Source organism: Hippichthys cyanospilos, chromosome 16, assembly GCF_059441005.1.
Source record: "Hippichthys cyanospilos isolate Australia breed blue-spotted pipefish chromosome 16, RoL_Hcya_1.0, whole genome shotgun sequence".
In the NCBI taxonomy this organism is placed as follows: Eukaryota; Metazoa; Chordata; class Actinopteri; order Syngnathiformes; family Syngnathidae; genus Hippichthys; species Hippichthys cyanospilos.
In genome coordinates, this window is record NC_142384.1 from 7,339,278 (window position 1) to 7,355,647 (window position 16,370).

General features: G+C 40.0%; 1 protein-coding gene across 1 annotated transcript; it reads right to left on the reverse strand.

Annotated features, from left to right (window-relative positions):
• Positions 1 to 165: 165 nt before the first annotated feature.
• On the reverse strand, positions 166 to 16,206 carry cavin1a (caveolae associated protein 1a). The gene is made up of 2 exons (XM_088436083.1): positions 15,521 to 16,206; positions 166 to 3,411 (listed from the first exon to the last, which is right to left on the reverse strand). Exons 1-2 carry the CDS (start codon positions 15,989 to 15,991, stop codon positions 2,674 to 2,676), a joined length of 1,209 nt encoding a protein of 402 aa, XP_088292209.1. The 5' UTR covers positions 15,992 to 16,206; the 3' UTR covers positions 166 to 2,673.
• Positions 16,207 to 16,370: the final 164 nt, after the last annotated feature.

The following is a 16,370-nucleotide window of genomic DNA, read 5'->3' on the forward strand; positions in this document are numbered from 1 at the left end:
GCTATTGGGATTCGATAAATATACAAATTATACGTCTAAATAAGATAAATGTAAATAGTGGTGGATTAAATTCATATGTTAAAATAGACACATACAGAGAGAAACGAAAAGCGAGACAAAGTTTTGTTTGTGTTGGGAGGAAAGGCAAAAAAAAATCATTAAAGAAAAATATGCCAGCTTTATTATTCAAATGTAACATATTGAACCATAAGATTTTTGCATTTTCCATGTTGAACCAGATTTGGGTAAACCCCACAAGACCGTCATGCACTCAGAAAAAGAGTATTTAGGGTACAGTACTTACAGCACTTTGTGGATTTTATTAATATATTATATGTTACACATAAATCAATGCTTGATTCACAAAAATGCCATACACACAGAAACAACTGATTATTTCAGTACTGTAATCCCTAAAATTTATAATGCTGCAACTACATCGATGTAGTCTGTACTGCAGATACATTATTATAGTACAAGCACACACATAGACATTTCATTTATTCTGATTCTCGCTATTCCATTCTGTTCTGTGTCTGCTACTCCAAGGGAGCAGCACTCGCCTTAATTGAATTCTGCTGCTCACTGATTGTGTGGATGACCTCCTGTGTTACATAGTGGTCTTGTGAACAACTGCCTCTCGTCAACAACACATCTTCATGCTCAAGGACATACACAACCGTCCTCGGGCATAGAAAATAGATGTTATGTACGTATGTGGAAAAGTGGATGCCGGAAAATTGCCTGTTTGCTGCATTTTCAGAATAAGTACACTAAAATCATGGTTACCATTTTACCTCCTCACAGCTGCTTTTTTTGTGTGTGTATGTGTTTTGATGTACAATTTAATAAAATTATGGACATATGTTTTTCAGCATTTTATCTACAACTGACATACAATGATTTGCACATTGTAGAATGAATAATGCGCTCTTAGAAAAGGATCAAGCATAATTATTAGCTAAGCGTTAAAAGGAAAATTTCAGCACAGTATTGACTTTTAATAGCTTGTATGCAATTACTGTAGTTACGTTGTCTGCCTAATGCCCACCCATAAAGTTTTAATTTTATTCTTGAAAAGGAACAAGCCATCCTATACTTCCTCTCATTGTTGTGTACGCAAACAGGGGTGGAGCTACATGATGGCCAGGGGTGGTCCAACCACCACCACAAACCAAGAGAATTTTCATAGCTGTGAATTTTGTTCATTTTCTCACATACATGCTGTATTCTTACACCTCTTGATACCTGCCGCAATTGTTTTATATTCACTGAATATTTAAATTAACATAATGAAATGTATTTAAATATTTTATGCCTGTTAACCTGACTGCTCAAAAATGATGCACACACACACACACACACACACACACACACACACACACATGGATGCATGACCATCCTTCACTGAGATGTTGTGTCATCCTGGCCACTCCAAAGACAAAAATTCTTGCTGTGCCCCTGCATATAAAAATTTCTCACAGGTTATGAGAGGTGTGCACACTTGTGCAACATCTTCCTATTTTGAGATAAATGTATGTTTTCGTGAGTTGTACAGATTATGTTTACATTGATGGAGTAAAATGTTTTCAAATTATTATTTTTGTTCTCATCTTAATGGTATTAAAATCTGGTATTTGAACAGGGTTGTGTAGACTTTTTACATCCACTATGGATTCTGCTACATTCAACAATAGCATGCAAAAAGTTCAGAATATGAAGAGAGAAATTATGGCATTAAAAATATTGTTTAAAATAGAAGTAGATCCAAAAATATTATTTTCAATAATATTGTATTCGTGGACCCACTAGGGCAATCCCAACAGGGCAATCTGATTGTTATTGTGTGTGTGGAATTATAATTTAGGCAACAAAACCCAAGTGAAGTCAAAACAGAGGATGAGAACCTGAATGAATTATTAATGAAAGTTTCATGAATGAAGCAGCGAAACCAACCAGTTTGTTTGAATCTTTATGGCAGCCGTTTGGTGCCTTACTGTCAATTGAAAATGACATCACAGTTGCTCAGGGCTCAGGTAATGTCCAATGGTTCGGATTGGAAAACAGGTGAGACATGATTGATGACAGATAGATCTTGCTGCTTAATTCATTATTCCATTAACACAATATTAATCAGAATGCTATGGTTAGTGAGTTGTCATACAACATATCATTGAAAACAATTTTTGGGCTTGAGTTTTGCTTCAATTTTACGCATCCATGATGTGATATATTTGTTTCTACCTTGTGTTTTCTCCCCTACTTTTGACCACAGGAGCACCCTGATACATACCCTGACACCTTCGAGGCGACTTCCTGTTACCCTCACGACACGTGTGTGCATGCCATACATGGCAAATATATTACTACAGTTCACAACAGCAAAGAATATTTATACCTTCTTGTCTTCCAAGTTGGCACTCTGTTCAAAAAAACAACAAGCAAAAAAGCACAAACCGGTCCTGTGGAAAAAAGTGTAGCATATTAGCCCATTAGCATTGCTTTGTTTTCCTTTAAATGTGGAAAACTGTATGAAAAGCTTGTGAATACATAAAAAAAAAGAAAAGAAAAGAATGGAACAAATGTGAATATTTGCATCGAGTCCCTAATTCTACTGATGTGTCCTCATGGAGATTCTGTGTTTCCTGTGCCTGTGTGATGGGGCTGGCCTTTCTAGTCACGCTGGGTCTTCTCTAGGTGGTCTCTGATCAGCTGAGGGTCCTTCAGCATGGCCTCAATCTCTGGGCTGTCTACGCTTACCAGCTCCCCCTCCTCCACATCCACATGCCCGTTCTCCTCGCCCTCGGGCAGGTCGCCCACCTCCGTCTCCCCGGTCGCGGCAGTGGGGTCCACCATCACTATCTCCTCCGCGCCCTCACGGATCTTCTTGACGTGGAAAGTGAAGGGGGGCACACGGTAGACACTGGTCTTGGAGCGGGCGTAGACGGTGTGGTCGGGCGTTAGGGACTTCTTCATCTTCTCTTTGGAGCTCTTCATCTTGACCCGGCGTTCTACGTTGGGGGTCATGCGTGTGCTCAGTTTGCTCATCTTCTTCTCCAGGCTATGCTTGGTCTTCTCCAGGTTGTCACGGGTTTTCTGCCTGGTCTTTTCCAGGTTTTCACGGGTCTTCTGCTTGGTCTTCTCCAGATTCTCCTTGGTCTTCAGCTTGGTTTTCTCCATCTCCTCTTTGGAGAAGGCCTTCTTAAAGCTGTCCACTTGCCTCTTTGTGGAGCGCTGCAGCCGCTTGGTTCGGGACTCCTCCACGATTTCCTCAATCTCCACCTCCTCGTCTGAGTTGAGATTGGCTTGTTGGCCCTCGCCTTCCTCTGGGATCTGCTGGAGACCCTCCACTGTCCCATCCTCAGCAACCGCCTCTGTCGGCTTGGGTGTAACTGCGGCCTTCTTTTGGTCCTGAAAATTTGGAATGGGACAGAAATAAATAATTGTTTCAATATTTAAACTGATTTGTATGTGTAATTTTATACATGCTGAAATTCAAAACCATTTACTATGGGTGTTTCTTGTCTATTTGGGAGGGACTAAAATTGAATTTCAGCATTTCTAACTGAGTAACTAAGAAATATTTTTACAACAAAATTTCAACAGCAGCTCCCCTTGTTCTAAAATAATTTGTTCTACCCAATTTCTCCAACCTCACACTTAACTGCCTCCTCCCAGTGATATACAAACAGTGGAGTTCTGGAATAAGCAGTAAATATGAATATATTAATCAAACAAGGATTAAGTAGGATTTATCTTGCTTCTTGTTAGTAAAACAAAATAACTGGTAACAAGATCCTCCATTTTTTTTTTGAGGTGACGTCTAAACAGGGCACAATATGAATTGCTGATTGAGTCAATGAGCTGCCTCTTTGAAGAAAATTAGAAGCCAAGTGTTTTTATTTTCCCTTGTTGGCTGACCTGGAGCTGAAAGTGTGGGGATGGATATTCTAAAAATGGCTCATCAATGATGGGACACAGTGACATGCTAGGAAGATATAAAAGAAGAATGTTGACACTTATTTATTTATTCAAATTTAACATAGTAAACAACTCTTAATATACCAAACAGTCAACACAGCATTGTGTTTTAATAAAAGGGTTAGGGTCAGTTAAAAATGCTGTTCTTATTTACCTAAATATTTTTTTAAAAATGACATAGAGACATAATATAGAGCTCAAATTTTAATACCTTGATACTAGGAAAGTTTTGTTTAAAATGATTATACCTTCAGAATCAAATATGGGTCGATTTTTACACCAATGTCATCCTCAACACAAAGTTCTGATGTCAAGTCAACTGATTGGCTGCCCATACGCAAAACTTGATTTGCTTCTCTTTTCTAAATGCGGGAATTAAATTACTTTTGACTGGGAGCTCAGCACTCAAAAAGACTTTTGACCTTTAAAACCGGCCCTGCCATTGTCTAATATTGAAGTATATTAAGACTGCGGTTTTCATTTAATTAGGCTGCAAGAGCAATTAGTCTTTATGTGCGGACTGGATATGAAAGCTTTTGAGTGATGCTCATAAAAGGTGGAGTGCAAAAAGCAAATGCAGAGTGCCATCCAGTGGCTGAACACCGCGCTGGGCGGCTCTTCAGGCATCATTACGATACCAAATTGAGGTTGATGTGGTTAGTATAGATAGAAACCCACATCTGAAAACTATCTGTAAAGCTACCCGTCTTAGAGGAACAAACTAATTTGATTCTGCCTCTACTTCGTCACCTCTACTTAGTCATACTGAGAGGAGTGTGTGTTCATTTCCCGCTGTTCTCCAACCATCTTCCAACACAGCTTACGCACTTGAAAATCTCTAACTTTCATTTCCAAGGAAGAACTAACTGAAATGCAAGTGACTATTCATGCAACAATTCAGCAGCAGGAGAACAACTATGAGTTAAAAAAAAATCAAACGTATGAATTCAGCTGTTAGGAGACATCAAGCTAATGGAATGTACATTGGATCCCTGCACAGACAAGCTATTTTTAATTAATAAAAAAAAAAATCAATAAGGTCGACAAAAACTAAATGAAATCATGTGACTTGTCTCAGTCAAGACTGCAGACATGAAAGAAAAGGCCGGCGACTAACAAAGACATATGATCCAGTCGTAAAAATGGACATTCTCTCCCTGTGGAGTGGAGTAGACTGGGTAGGTGCGGTGCGGTTCTGTCTGCACGGGTTTATTCTGGGCTGGCCTTTTCCTCTCCCTGGATTCCAAACAACATTCTCTGGCCACACGCCAAGACGGTGCTCAGCTCTATACATGGACACCGACGCCATCCTGCCCCCTGCCTGCTGCATAGCAACAGGTAAACATGAGGCCTTGTCGCCATGGCAACCAGCTCCACACCTCGCCTGGCGCAGCTGGTGTAGTTTGGAAGGGCAAACAGCTAACACCATAACAACGCTACGACAGGATGAAAGTCGAAGCATCTTAATTAAACAAAAACAAATGGCCTCTGGTTTTTTTGTTTGTATGTTTTTTTTTTTTCTAGATTTCATTCAATATATTTATCCTTTAATCCACTGTAAAAACACATATTTTAAAAATAAGCCAATCACCAAGGGGTCAAAAAAGATCCAATGCTTGGGTACATTTGACAAAACACCACGCTAAAAAGTGGGTCGTTTCGTTCATGACATCCTCAATAATGCGGTTGTTTTGCACAAAACAACCCAAAAGGTTGGGTCAAATTGACCCAAACTTTAAACAGTCCTTTTTTGATCCACAAGTCTGATATTTTTGAGACAACTGATTTTAGAGTGTACGTACCTGTTGCTAAAAGTGAAGTGTGAACTACACTTAATTCAATATCACTACAGCAGCCAGGACAATTCACCTCTTTCTTGACAGTTGTTCTATGTTGTTTGTGGTTAAATTAAAAGTGAGTAAAAAAAGTAAAAAGTAATTTCTCAATTTGGTAAAATAAGCGAAAAAAACGATTAAAATTGAAAATTGGATTGTGGTGAAAAAACACTTCCATTTTAAAACTATCAGAAGTGGAAGATGATCTGAACAAGCCTCTAGTGCATACACGAGCCTTTATGAATTCCAAAAAATTCCCCAAAAATTGGTTTTGTTTTCATAGATTCTGTCAATAGAAATAATGTATTTCTGGCTCAAACTTATGACATCATAGCAACTTGAAAACTGTTTGCGCAATGTTTTAAATAAATGTTTTCGTTTTTATAATGGTCCATAAAAAGTCCAAAAAAAGTTGACATGATGAAGGCCCTTTCAGATGTGCCTCGTCATCAATGCATCCATGCCTCCTGCATCAATTTTTCGTGAGAAGGAAATTATTATAAAGTATAAAAATAGTATTTTTCTTTTCAGGGAAAAAGCAAAATGAAAAGCAAAACCACATTCACACTCAATTTCAGACTGGTGGATGTCATTCAGGACAGTAATTTTGCTTTTGAAAAAAAAAGCAATTAACGAAAAAGATCAACACCTACACAAACACACTGCTCAGCTATACATTTAGAGGCAGCAAAGAACTGAAACCAGACTTTTGTCATGCAAGAGTGCTATATTGTCTAACCTTTTAGATGATTTTGCAACGGTTTCAATATGATCTCATCTCAAGATTCACCTTCTGTTTCCATGGAAGCATATAGTGAGTCAAATTACTGGCAATGTAAATTCACGAACTTTACACGTTGACTAAGCTACTTACAAATATACAAATGCTTTGACACTGGTGGAAAATATGTAATCCTTTATTGAATTATTTTTTGCCACTTTCCCCTTGCTTAGAGACTGAAGATATTGTGTATGCATACTACCATCTACTGGCGAACGCAGGTACAACGTGAAATGCAACCAGCTTTATGATTTACTGTACTCAATGTAAAATCCTATTTATTTAGATCTCATCTTTACACAAGGATTCTACTCAGTAATAAAGAATGCAATTTTTTGGGGGGTGGTGTGGTGGTGGTGGGTTTACTAATTTAAAATATACAAACGGTGAAATGGTCAGTTTATGTGTAAAGTGTGGGTTGAAACTGAATGTGAGTGAGGGAGGGTCTGTTGCTTAAATTTCCTGTGCAGTGAATCATACCAAGTGGAAAAGTTGGCCTAATGTGTTTGCGTTTGTGTGTGTTTGCCGCATTGGATCAACATGAACAGCGAAGTGAGTGGTTTTATTGGAGTTTATTTTTGGCAAAAAAATAAAATCTTGAGTTTTCAGTCGTTCTGGTTAATTACAATATTAACTGAAGTAATAAATCCAGAAAACGTGTATTCAATTAGTTTAAATGTAACGTAACCAAAGTAGTTGGTTAATAATGTATAAGCGTCTTGCACTCTCGATTTCAGAGTTTAGCAAATTGGTGATTTTAAAAATGATGAATTAACCAAAATAATTTGATTTATTGCCTTGCCCTATGAAAAGGTAACAAATTTACAGATCAATAGAAAAGAAATAGACTAGAAAAGAAAAGTAGAAAGAAAAGAATAGAAAAGTAATACAACTAAAACAACATGTGTTCTTCATGTTTTTACTATGGACCAGGAAGGGACAGGAAAATCCACTCCCCAAGTCACCCTCTAATAAATACAAGCTACAGTACTCACCTCGAACCTGATATTTTGCTATTTTTAGATTTTGTTTAATTAATGTTTAACTTTCCTTGCTAGCTAGCAACATAAACCCTTGTGCAGTATTTGGGTAATTTTTGGATTTTTAAATTTTCTTCCACATCATTTTCACAGTACTTTCATTAAAGGGGTGGGACACTCCTGGTCGTGTGATAACTAAGCGGCCGTACCATGTTCCCATATTGTCACTATTTCTGTGAAATTTCAGATCCCTATGTATGTATTTTTTTCAATTCTTATCCTTTGATGTAAAATGCCTTTGATGTAAAGATCAAAGGATTAGACAAAATACTGCACGGGTTAAGTTCTGTTATGTGTGTAGGCTTTCATAAAGCTAGGAAAGAACTATGGCTAGCTAGCAACTGACCTACTTCTTTCTTTGTTCTTTTATCATGTATGTGTATAAGCGCTTCATCCATCCATCCATTCATCCACCCATCCATCCATCCATCCATCCAGCCAGCCAGCCAGCCAGCCAGCCAGCCAGTCAGCCAGCCAGCCAGCCAGCCAGCCAGCCAGCCAGCCAGCCAGCCAGCCATCCATGCATCCATCAATTTTTGATAAATGTTTATCCATGAAGTTAAGCAATGTATTACCATGGACACAACCACATTGTTTTGTTTATATATATATATATATATATATATATATATATATATATATATATATATATATATATATATATATATATATATATATGGAGAGAGAGAGAGAGAGAGAGAGAGAGAGAGAGAGAGAGAGAGAGAGGGAGAGAGAGAGAGAGAAATATAATGCTCCTTTTGATTTACCCTGTCCAATCCATTCTAATGCAAAGTTTATTTCATGTTTGAAGTTTAAATAAGCCTGAATATAGGCAGCAAAATGCTTCCATCATGTGATCGGACCTTTTATTACATTGACAGCTTCCCCTAATATAAATATATAGTATTTTGCGACACATAGCCAAATAGCATGATTTGGTGTCAATGCGACCGCATTGCCTGCCTATATTTGGCATGTATACAATTAGTATAGTTAACAGTATTTAATGCTGTCTGAATGTACACGAGCATTCTTGACCGGGCTCCACCATCACGCACAAATGGCATCCTGGCACAGAAGCCATTCCTTATCAGGCAGTGCGACGTGAAGCCTCCATGCTGGGATCAGCTGTCGGATCCCGTCTGCCCCTGGCAGCTGTGCACTCTGCTTCCACAATGAGTGATAGAGGCATGCGAGCAGAAGGCCGTGTGAGAGCCTCAAAGGTCCGTGTGTTTCACCTGGACCTTACGGATCTCTCGAGAGTGCCGCAAGGCTAAATAAACCCCCTTTCTGTGTTCTTGGAAGTGAAGACCACCCACATCTCCTTACATATTTGAAATGATTGCTTTCAATGCAAGTTTCAGTTTTGTTTTCATGACAAGTCTGTGAGTAATGGAAATCCCACAATCATCTGACAGGAGCCACAGTATTCCATGTGACTGACAGGGCAGTGGTATATGACATCCCCGTCTCCCACAATCAATGGGGTAGTTCTGTTTTTTTTTTTTTTTCCCCCTTACACGCAGGGAAACCCATAATGGAAACCTCTCACAACCTGATGAGAACTGGCGGCTTCAGTCAGTCTGGAACTTATGATGAGGCAATGGGCTCATTCACACTTGAACGATGTCATTCTTATTGACATAGGCACACATCTGACATTGTACGAAGCTTTTCCTCCACCTCAGAGTTTCCACAGGTGTATCACAGGGAAAAACCCTCATTCTTTGCAACATTATGTAAGATTACAGTTTTAATGTAGTTCACGGCATAAATGAAGTTGGTTAAAATATTACACAAAAGAGGGATTTTTAGAAAAAAAAAGAAGACAAAATAGGTCATTACAACAACACACTATTGAAAAAAAATGACCAAACATACAGTGCAGTATCAGTTAAAGGTTTGGACACACTCTAAATCCTACATTTTAGATTAATACTTAAGTTCTGGAAAAAATAACGATGGAATTACTGGTATTCCATGAAAAAAAAATGGTAATCAAAACATCCATCCATCCATTTTCTATAGCCGCTTATCCCCACGGGGGTCGCAGGCTGCTGGCACCTATAGTATCTCAGCTGGCTTCGGGCAGTAGGCGGGGGACACCCTGAACTGGTTGCCAGCCAATCGCAGGGCACACAGAGACGAACGACCAATCACACGCCCAATCACACCTAAGGACAATTTAGTATGTCCAATTCACCTGCCATGCATGTTTTTGGGGAGTGGGAGGAAGCCGGAGTGCCCGTAGAGAACCCACGCGGGCTCGGGGAGAACATGCAAACTCCACACAGGAATGCCGGAGCCAGGTGGATTTGAATCGGGACCTTTGAACTGCGAGGCGGACGTGCTAGTCACTGCTCTAATCCGCCACCCTAATCAGAACATTATCCATCTATTTTCAGAAACATCCATTGTGCAGTAGGCAGGCCCACTCTGTACTGGTTGCTAGCCAATCGCAGAGTACACAGAGACAAACACCCATTCACACTCCCAAAAAACACCTCTATGGGCAAATCGGATGCATGTTTTTGGCAATGTGGGAGCAAACCAGGAGTATCCAGAGAAAGCCTATGCGGGCACGGGGAGAACATGCAAGCTCCACAAAGTAAGCCAGAATTTAACCCTTGACCCCTGAACTGCGAGGCGTACATAACTACACAGGTGTACATAAGAGCCGCCTTCAAAACATAATATGTTTTATAATTTAGATTCTTTAAAGCAGATTTTACCCAGACAGCTTTTCTTGGTCTGTTATGAGTCAGCATTATGATATGGCTGACACATTTTTAACCTGAAATGTCTTTAAGTTCACCAGTGCATTTATTGGAGTTTGAATTTCTTGACTACTTAATGTGTGTACTGGTGCTGAACAAATTTAATGTCAAAACACAGTTGATTTGTTTTACTATTCCAAATAATATTACGTGAATCATAGTGAAATAAAAATACCAAAGAAAAAGAAATACTCAAGAAAAATCCACAAATTAGAGCTGCTCCATATATGTCCAAATTTTGGGAACAACTCTAATAAAGTAGTATAATAAACATGAATAAAATAGGATTCAGTTATAATTAAATTGAATATTTGTTTGACCAAGTCCGTTTTCTTTCTTGGTATAGTGAGTACACCAATGATGCGAGTAAAGAAAATGAAAAAAATGATGGTAAATATTAACATAGTTTGCCCCGTGAATAAGAATCCAAACAGGCAACAACTTGACAACCACGTCATGTAAGTGAGAAATGACCGACCATGCGAGCTGACATGCAACAGTGAAATGTGAAGCCCGTCAGACAGCTTTCCACTCACACGTAAGAAAGACACACTGAGTTTCAAAGACAGAAGGAATGGAGACAGCGATGAAATATTTCAATATTTCAAGATGTTGAAAAAGGTCTGGGTTAAAGGTCCAAGCAGCACGGGGTAATGAGATGAAGGATGGAGATGGTGGGATGTCATTGAGATGAATCATGACGCTAAATTATTTCTGGGTTTGTTTATGAGCTCTGCTGTTGTCTGGCCCAATGGGGGGTTTGCTAAGTATATAAAGAAACAATTGCAACAAGTGGAAGTGCTTGGTACACTCAAATGTAGTGCTGAGCGATACCTGAGAGGTTGATGAGTTTGGCTAAGAGACAAACAGACGGTAAGTGAGACGTGATGCGTCTCACGGGTGGGCCAGGACGGTATTAGCCGCAACACACCCAGATTCCAGTCGCAGACTCCCAATGGACACGAGACATCATTGACTGAATTTAGCTATGCAATTAAATCGGCGCTGCACAAAGTCACAAATCTGCATATAGAGCACGAGTGTACTCTTAAAACAAACTTCAAACTTTTAGTGTTGTTGCGAAATGTGTAAAGGTAAACAAAGAATATTTATGTGGGCTAGTGATCAACCAGCTCCAGTAGTACCCTTTTGTGGTCTTGTATTACATGATTGTTAGGCCCTGAGGGATGTATCATGTTGGGCTCGGCTTAATGTCATTTGAATTTACATCAGACGGACATACAATTGGGGCTGCAACTAAAGATTATTTTGTAATCAATTAATCTGTCAATATTTTATCGAATAATCTATGAATCGGATTCCAAACATTTAATGTCCATTCTTTTGACCACAAACAGAACCATTTTCCAGTTTGAAAGGGCAAAACAGGATTTTCGGGGGGGGGGGGGGGGGGGGGGGGGGGGTTATTAACATGGCATATAATTGCTAGAATATTAATCAATGCTTTCTAAAGTTAAAGAGAGATTTGTAAATGTTATATTTGAAGTCTACAATATCAAGCCGTCTGCTTTCATGGAGAAGTGAGGAAATCTGGGAGAATTCTGGGTGAAATTCTGAGGATATAGTCTGTAGGTCTCTGAACCATTAATTTGATTTTCAATTGTTTGTTGATAATCATTGCACTGCTACATGAAGTACTAACACGACTGAAGATCGGTGGAAATAATAGTTAACAACTGAGACCAAAAAAAAAAACTAAGAACAAACAAACAAGTTTAACATAATCAAATCAAAATGAAAAAAAAAAAACATCTCAAGATGTTTCATAAACTTCTGTTTACTCCATTCCTTTGTCCTTTTGACAGTCCAGACTTAACAGGTTTCGACTTTACTAATGGTGCACAGTGAATTGGTTAGCATAATAGCTAGCATCCTAAGCATATGTCCTAGCGTGGAACAGGAAATTAACTTTAAACTCTATACTTTTTTAAAATTGTTTTTCATTTCGATTGTTTTATATTTATGGCCTAGAAGTGTTCATACAAAAAAATCACTGTAATGATGATGTTATTAAAATGTTAGCATAAGCTACTTGGGTACAAATTGAAGTTACATTGAAGAAGTAAAGATTTAAAACAGAGTACGCTTTACAGATGTTTTACCTTGTCCCACCCCGCCGTTGCTATCTAACATATCTATTCTCAGTGCATGTATACAGTTAAAGTTGGATTACAATTTGACACCGATAGTTATCGCTGCATTAGCAAGCAATGGCTACAAGGTCCTTTATGGAAAGCCAAGCTAACGTCAGTAAGCGAAGACCACACACCATTACATGAGGCCTTTAAACAAGAATGCATATATGTTCCACTGACATTCATGCTGCCGTAACCTCGGCGTACCTCACCCTTATCTCATCCTTAACCTAATTCGGAGTCTAAACTTGTCCCAGTGTGACACATTAACACACACGAAGAGGAAAGTGGTAAAACTCCAACGGAGGCCAATGTAGAGCTGCGACCGTGCCAATATCTTGCCAGGCCATCAAATTAAAAACAATGCAGTTCATCCCCACTGGCAAAAAATAGAACAGAACAGGAGGGCGAAGAAATGGCGACAGGCAGCATGATAGCAGCTAGCTTGCAACAGCTGCTCAGAATATGGGCTCAGGTTCAAACAATGATAACAACATTAGTGATGATTAATGAAAATGCTTGGTCGATGCTCCAAATAACTGCAAGAGAAACATAGTTAAAAGCGAACACAGGGATTTAGTATAAATTTGTACACAGTGTGAAATATAGCATTTTTGGGGGGGGGTCCTTATTTGACGGAAGTATTATTCAGGGGAATTTAATTAACAGTGAAATAATTCCTCCGCAAGTGTTAGTAATAATAATAAATGTTTCATGAATTAAGCAGTAAAATCCAGCTCTGTGGGCGGCCATTTTGTTACTTGCTGTCGGCTGAAAATGACATCACAGTCACATGGCCAATCATAGCTCACCATTTGTTTGATATACTCAAGTCGATCCATGATTGGTCATTACCTGAGCCCTGTGCAACCATGATGGTAATGTCATTTTCAAATGGCAAAATGGCTGCCCCAAAAAACAGGTGTATTTGGTTGCTTAATTTATTTTCCATGAATGCGGGAGTGGTAAATTTCAGTCCTCAAGAGCCATAATCCAGTCTGTTTTTTATGTTTTTCCTTCAACAAACACAACTGGTGGAAATCAGGGTCGGACTATGTCACTCCGGCACTAATGCAATAATAATCAAAATGCAGTATTTAGACTTGTGGGGGGCACAATGAACATATCGTAAAGACATTATTTGGGTAATCCTATAGAGGCATTGTACAATCAGGGCCATCCTGACAACTTGGAAAATGCTCCAATTTGGCTCAACCGTTGTTATGTGTAAACCGCACTTCATCTGCAATGATTATAAAGTTACTTCCAAGTAGACCAGTTAAAAATGTTCTCCTTAAGATTTCCTACTAAATTATCGCTAGAACTTGCTACCCATGTAGACGATCGCCAAGCATGATAGCCACCTGCTTGTTGTAATTTATTCGGCCCTAATGCCTGCGGTTGAATTTCTGACAGATGCCAATCGTGAATCCAACTTGCTCCTGCGGCAAAATTCCCAGTCGGAGAAGGTGGGTGGGGGTGGGGGGTGGGGGGGTGGGGGGGGGCAGGACACATCCACGCATGCGTGAGAAATCCCATGAAGCAAATCAGTGTTGCTGAATACTAAACTTCAGTCGGGCCGGATGTTAGGACATGTCCTGCTAAAAACAGAGCACCAAAGAATGAGTGTCAAGTTTCCAACTGTAGATTTCTTGCTTCACCCCCTACCACCTTTTGGCATGCTAACTCATTTTGTGGCCTTTATTGCAAGACTTTTGTTTTCAAAGTAATGCCGCTGTCAACAGGTAGAAACAACCCACTCGGGGAGACCTTTGCAATACTAGCAACTACATCTTCATCTTGTGCCACGACTGGCTGCCAACTATGCTCAAGGGGCGGGGTTCTAATTCTATCTCGAGCCTTTCCACCCTCTCTCCATGGCCGGCATTTGGGAAGCTAATAGTTTTATGTACACCTACGTATTAATAGCGTCTAGCTGGCTAATCACGAAGTTCTGTGGAATGGGAGTGGCTGAATGCAACTTTCACACAACACCAAACAACACTGAATACAGTCAATGTTGTGTGGAGATTAAGCGTAGTTACAGTGTACAGTTACAGTATAGTAAAAAAATAGACAATTAAAATTCTAAATTGCATACAGCTTTTATTTTGAATGCAAAAGCAGTGTTTCAAGCGAATTGTGTGTGTAAATAAAAAAAAGCAGTAAAGACCTCCAAGGTTGCTTGCCAACAAGGAAAAAAAAAAAAAACTACATAAAGCTAATTGAATTTGGTTTGTTTCCTCTGCCGTTTAAGTACAGCGTTACAAAACATCAGTGGTTCTCAACCTTTAGCTTACCTATCACGTATTCCTGGGACATATTTTTTAGCTAAGTACAGTAAGCTAAGTAAGTTGCTTTGTGTTCCAATGAAACTGCTTAGTTTGAAAAAAAATGTGCTGGGCCATTGGTGTCTGATTTAGTAAACTAGACTTGCAGTGGTATTTTGGTTTTATTCAGCAAGTCCAAATTGTGTAAAATCACCTTTTTTTTCTGGCTCATCTGCCAGAAAATATCTTTATTAATGAAAATTTGCATCTGTATAAAACTTAAAAGGCATACATTTTGCAAAGGAGTTCACACAATTAATTAATAAATTGCTTCGTGTTCCAATTAATTTATTCTTAATTTGAAAAAAAATAAAGTTATGGAATGCATCTGTACCGAACTCGACAAACTAAAGGACTACAGCGTTTTGTTAAGAGGTCACTATAACATAATTTGGCAATGGCTTTGTTATTGTTCCAGTTAATTTGCTCTTAGTTTGAAAAGAAACATACACTGCTACTGTCACTGCTACTTGTTGTCACATCAATAAAAAGCATAAAATTAGATTTCCATTTTCAAATTTCACACAACAGATACCCCCAGGGGCACTTGGACCCCCATTTGAGAACCACTGCTATATACGGCCCGCAGGTTCCCTACTCCCACCCTTGCCCCTGCTCACCTGGAAGATGAGGACTTTAAAGTTGCGCCTCTTTAGCAGCTCACTTTCATTGCTCTCCAGCTTCTTAATCTGGCCCGCCTGTTTCTCCAGGTTGCTGCGCACCGTCTTGACGTTGACGCTGACTTTGCGAACCTTGTCCAGCATCTTGGTGACGGTGGTGGATGTGCCCAGGTGGGTCTTGGACAGCTCGGAAAGCTCCCCCTGGATGGTTGACACTGACTTCTCCATGGCCTCCTGCCGCCCCTCCAGCCCCGTCTGGGTCTGCTGGATCTGATCCACTACGCCGATGATCTTGTCGAGCAGGGCCAGTACCATGACGCCGTTCATTTGGGCTTCACTCTTGCCATCCTCAATGGGGTTGCCGCCGTCCATGGCTGGCTCCGCCGCGGCGCCCACCAGGGCAATGTCGTCGTCATCGTAGGACACCTCTGCCAGAGCTGAGTGCTCCTTCTGGACCCCTGTAGCCGCCATGACTGTCAGCTTCAAAAACGAACAACTCGCACCCCCACTGCGGATAAATATACACCCTTTGAAAAAGAACCACCAGGATCCCCTTTGCTCCCTCTAAACTTTGATGGTGTTCCTGCTCACTAAACCCCTCTGTGCCTGTGCCTCTGGGATGCCAGCCAACCAAGGGGAGTTGGGCCTCTCACTGCTCAGGCATGTGCGGCTCCTCTCAAATGCCTCCGTTCCATGTGAAACCACCCAGTCTGAATTTTCCCGACCCACCTACCGGGGTCTATACTGGAGGGACCCCGCCTTCTACAGTCCCAATGGGCGCATGGGCGGCTCAGGTCCAGACTCTGGTGACGTGATACAATATGTACAGTCAAGAAGCCATACCCAAAAG

Excerpts from the sequence above, each read along its gene's own strand:
- cavin1a (XM_088436083.1), bottom strand. The coding sequence starts at position 15,991 with ATGGCGGCTACAGGGGTCCAGAAGGAGCACTCAGCTCTGGCAGAGGTG. Across the intron at positions 3,412-15,520 it reads TTAAAGTCCTCATCTTCCAG|GACCAAAAGAAGGCCGCAGT; the intron begins GTGAGCAGGGGC and ends CCAAATTTTCAG.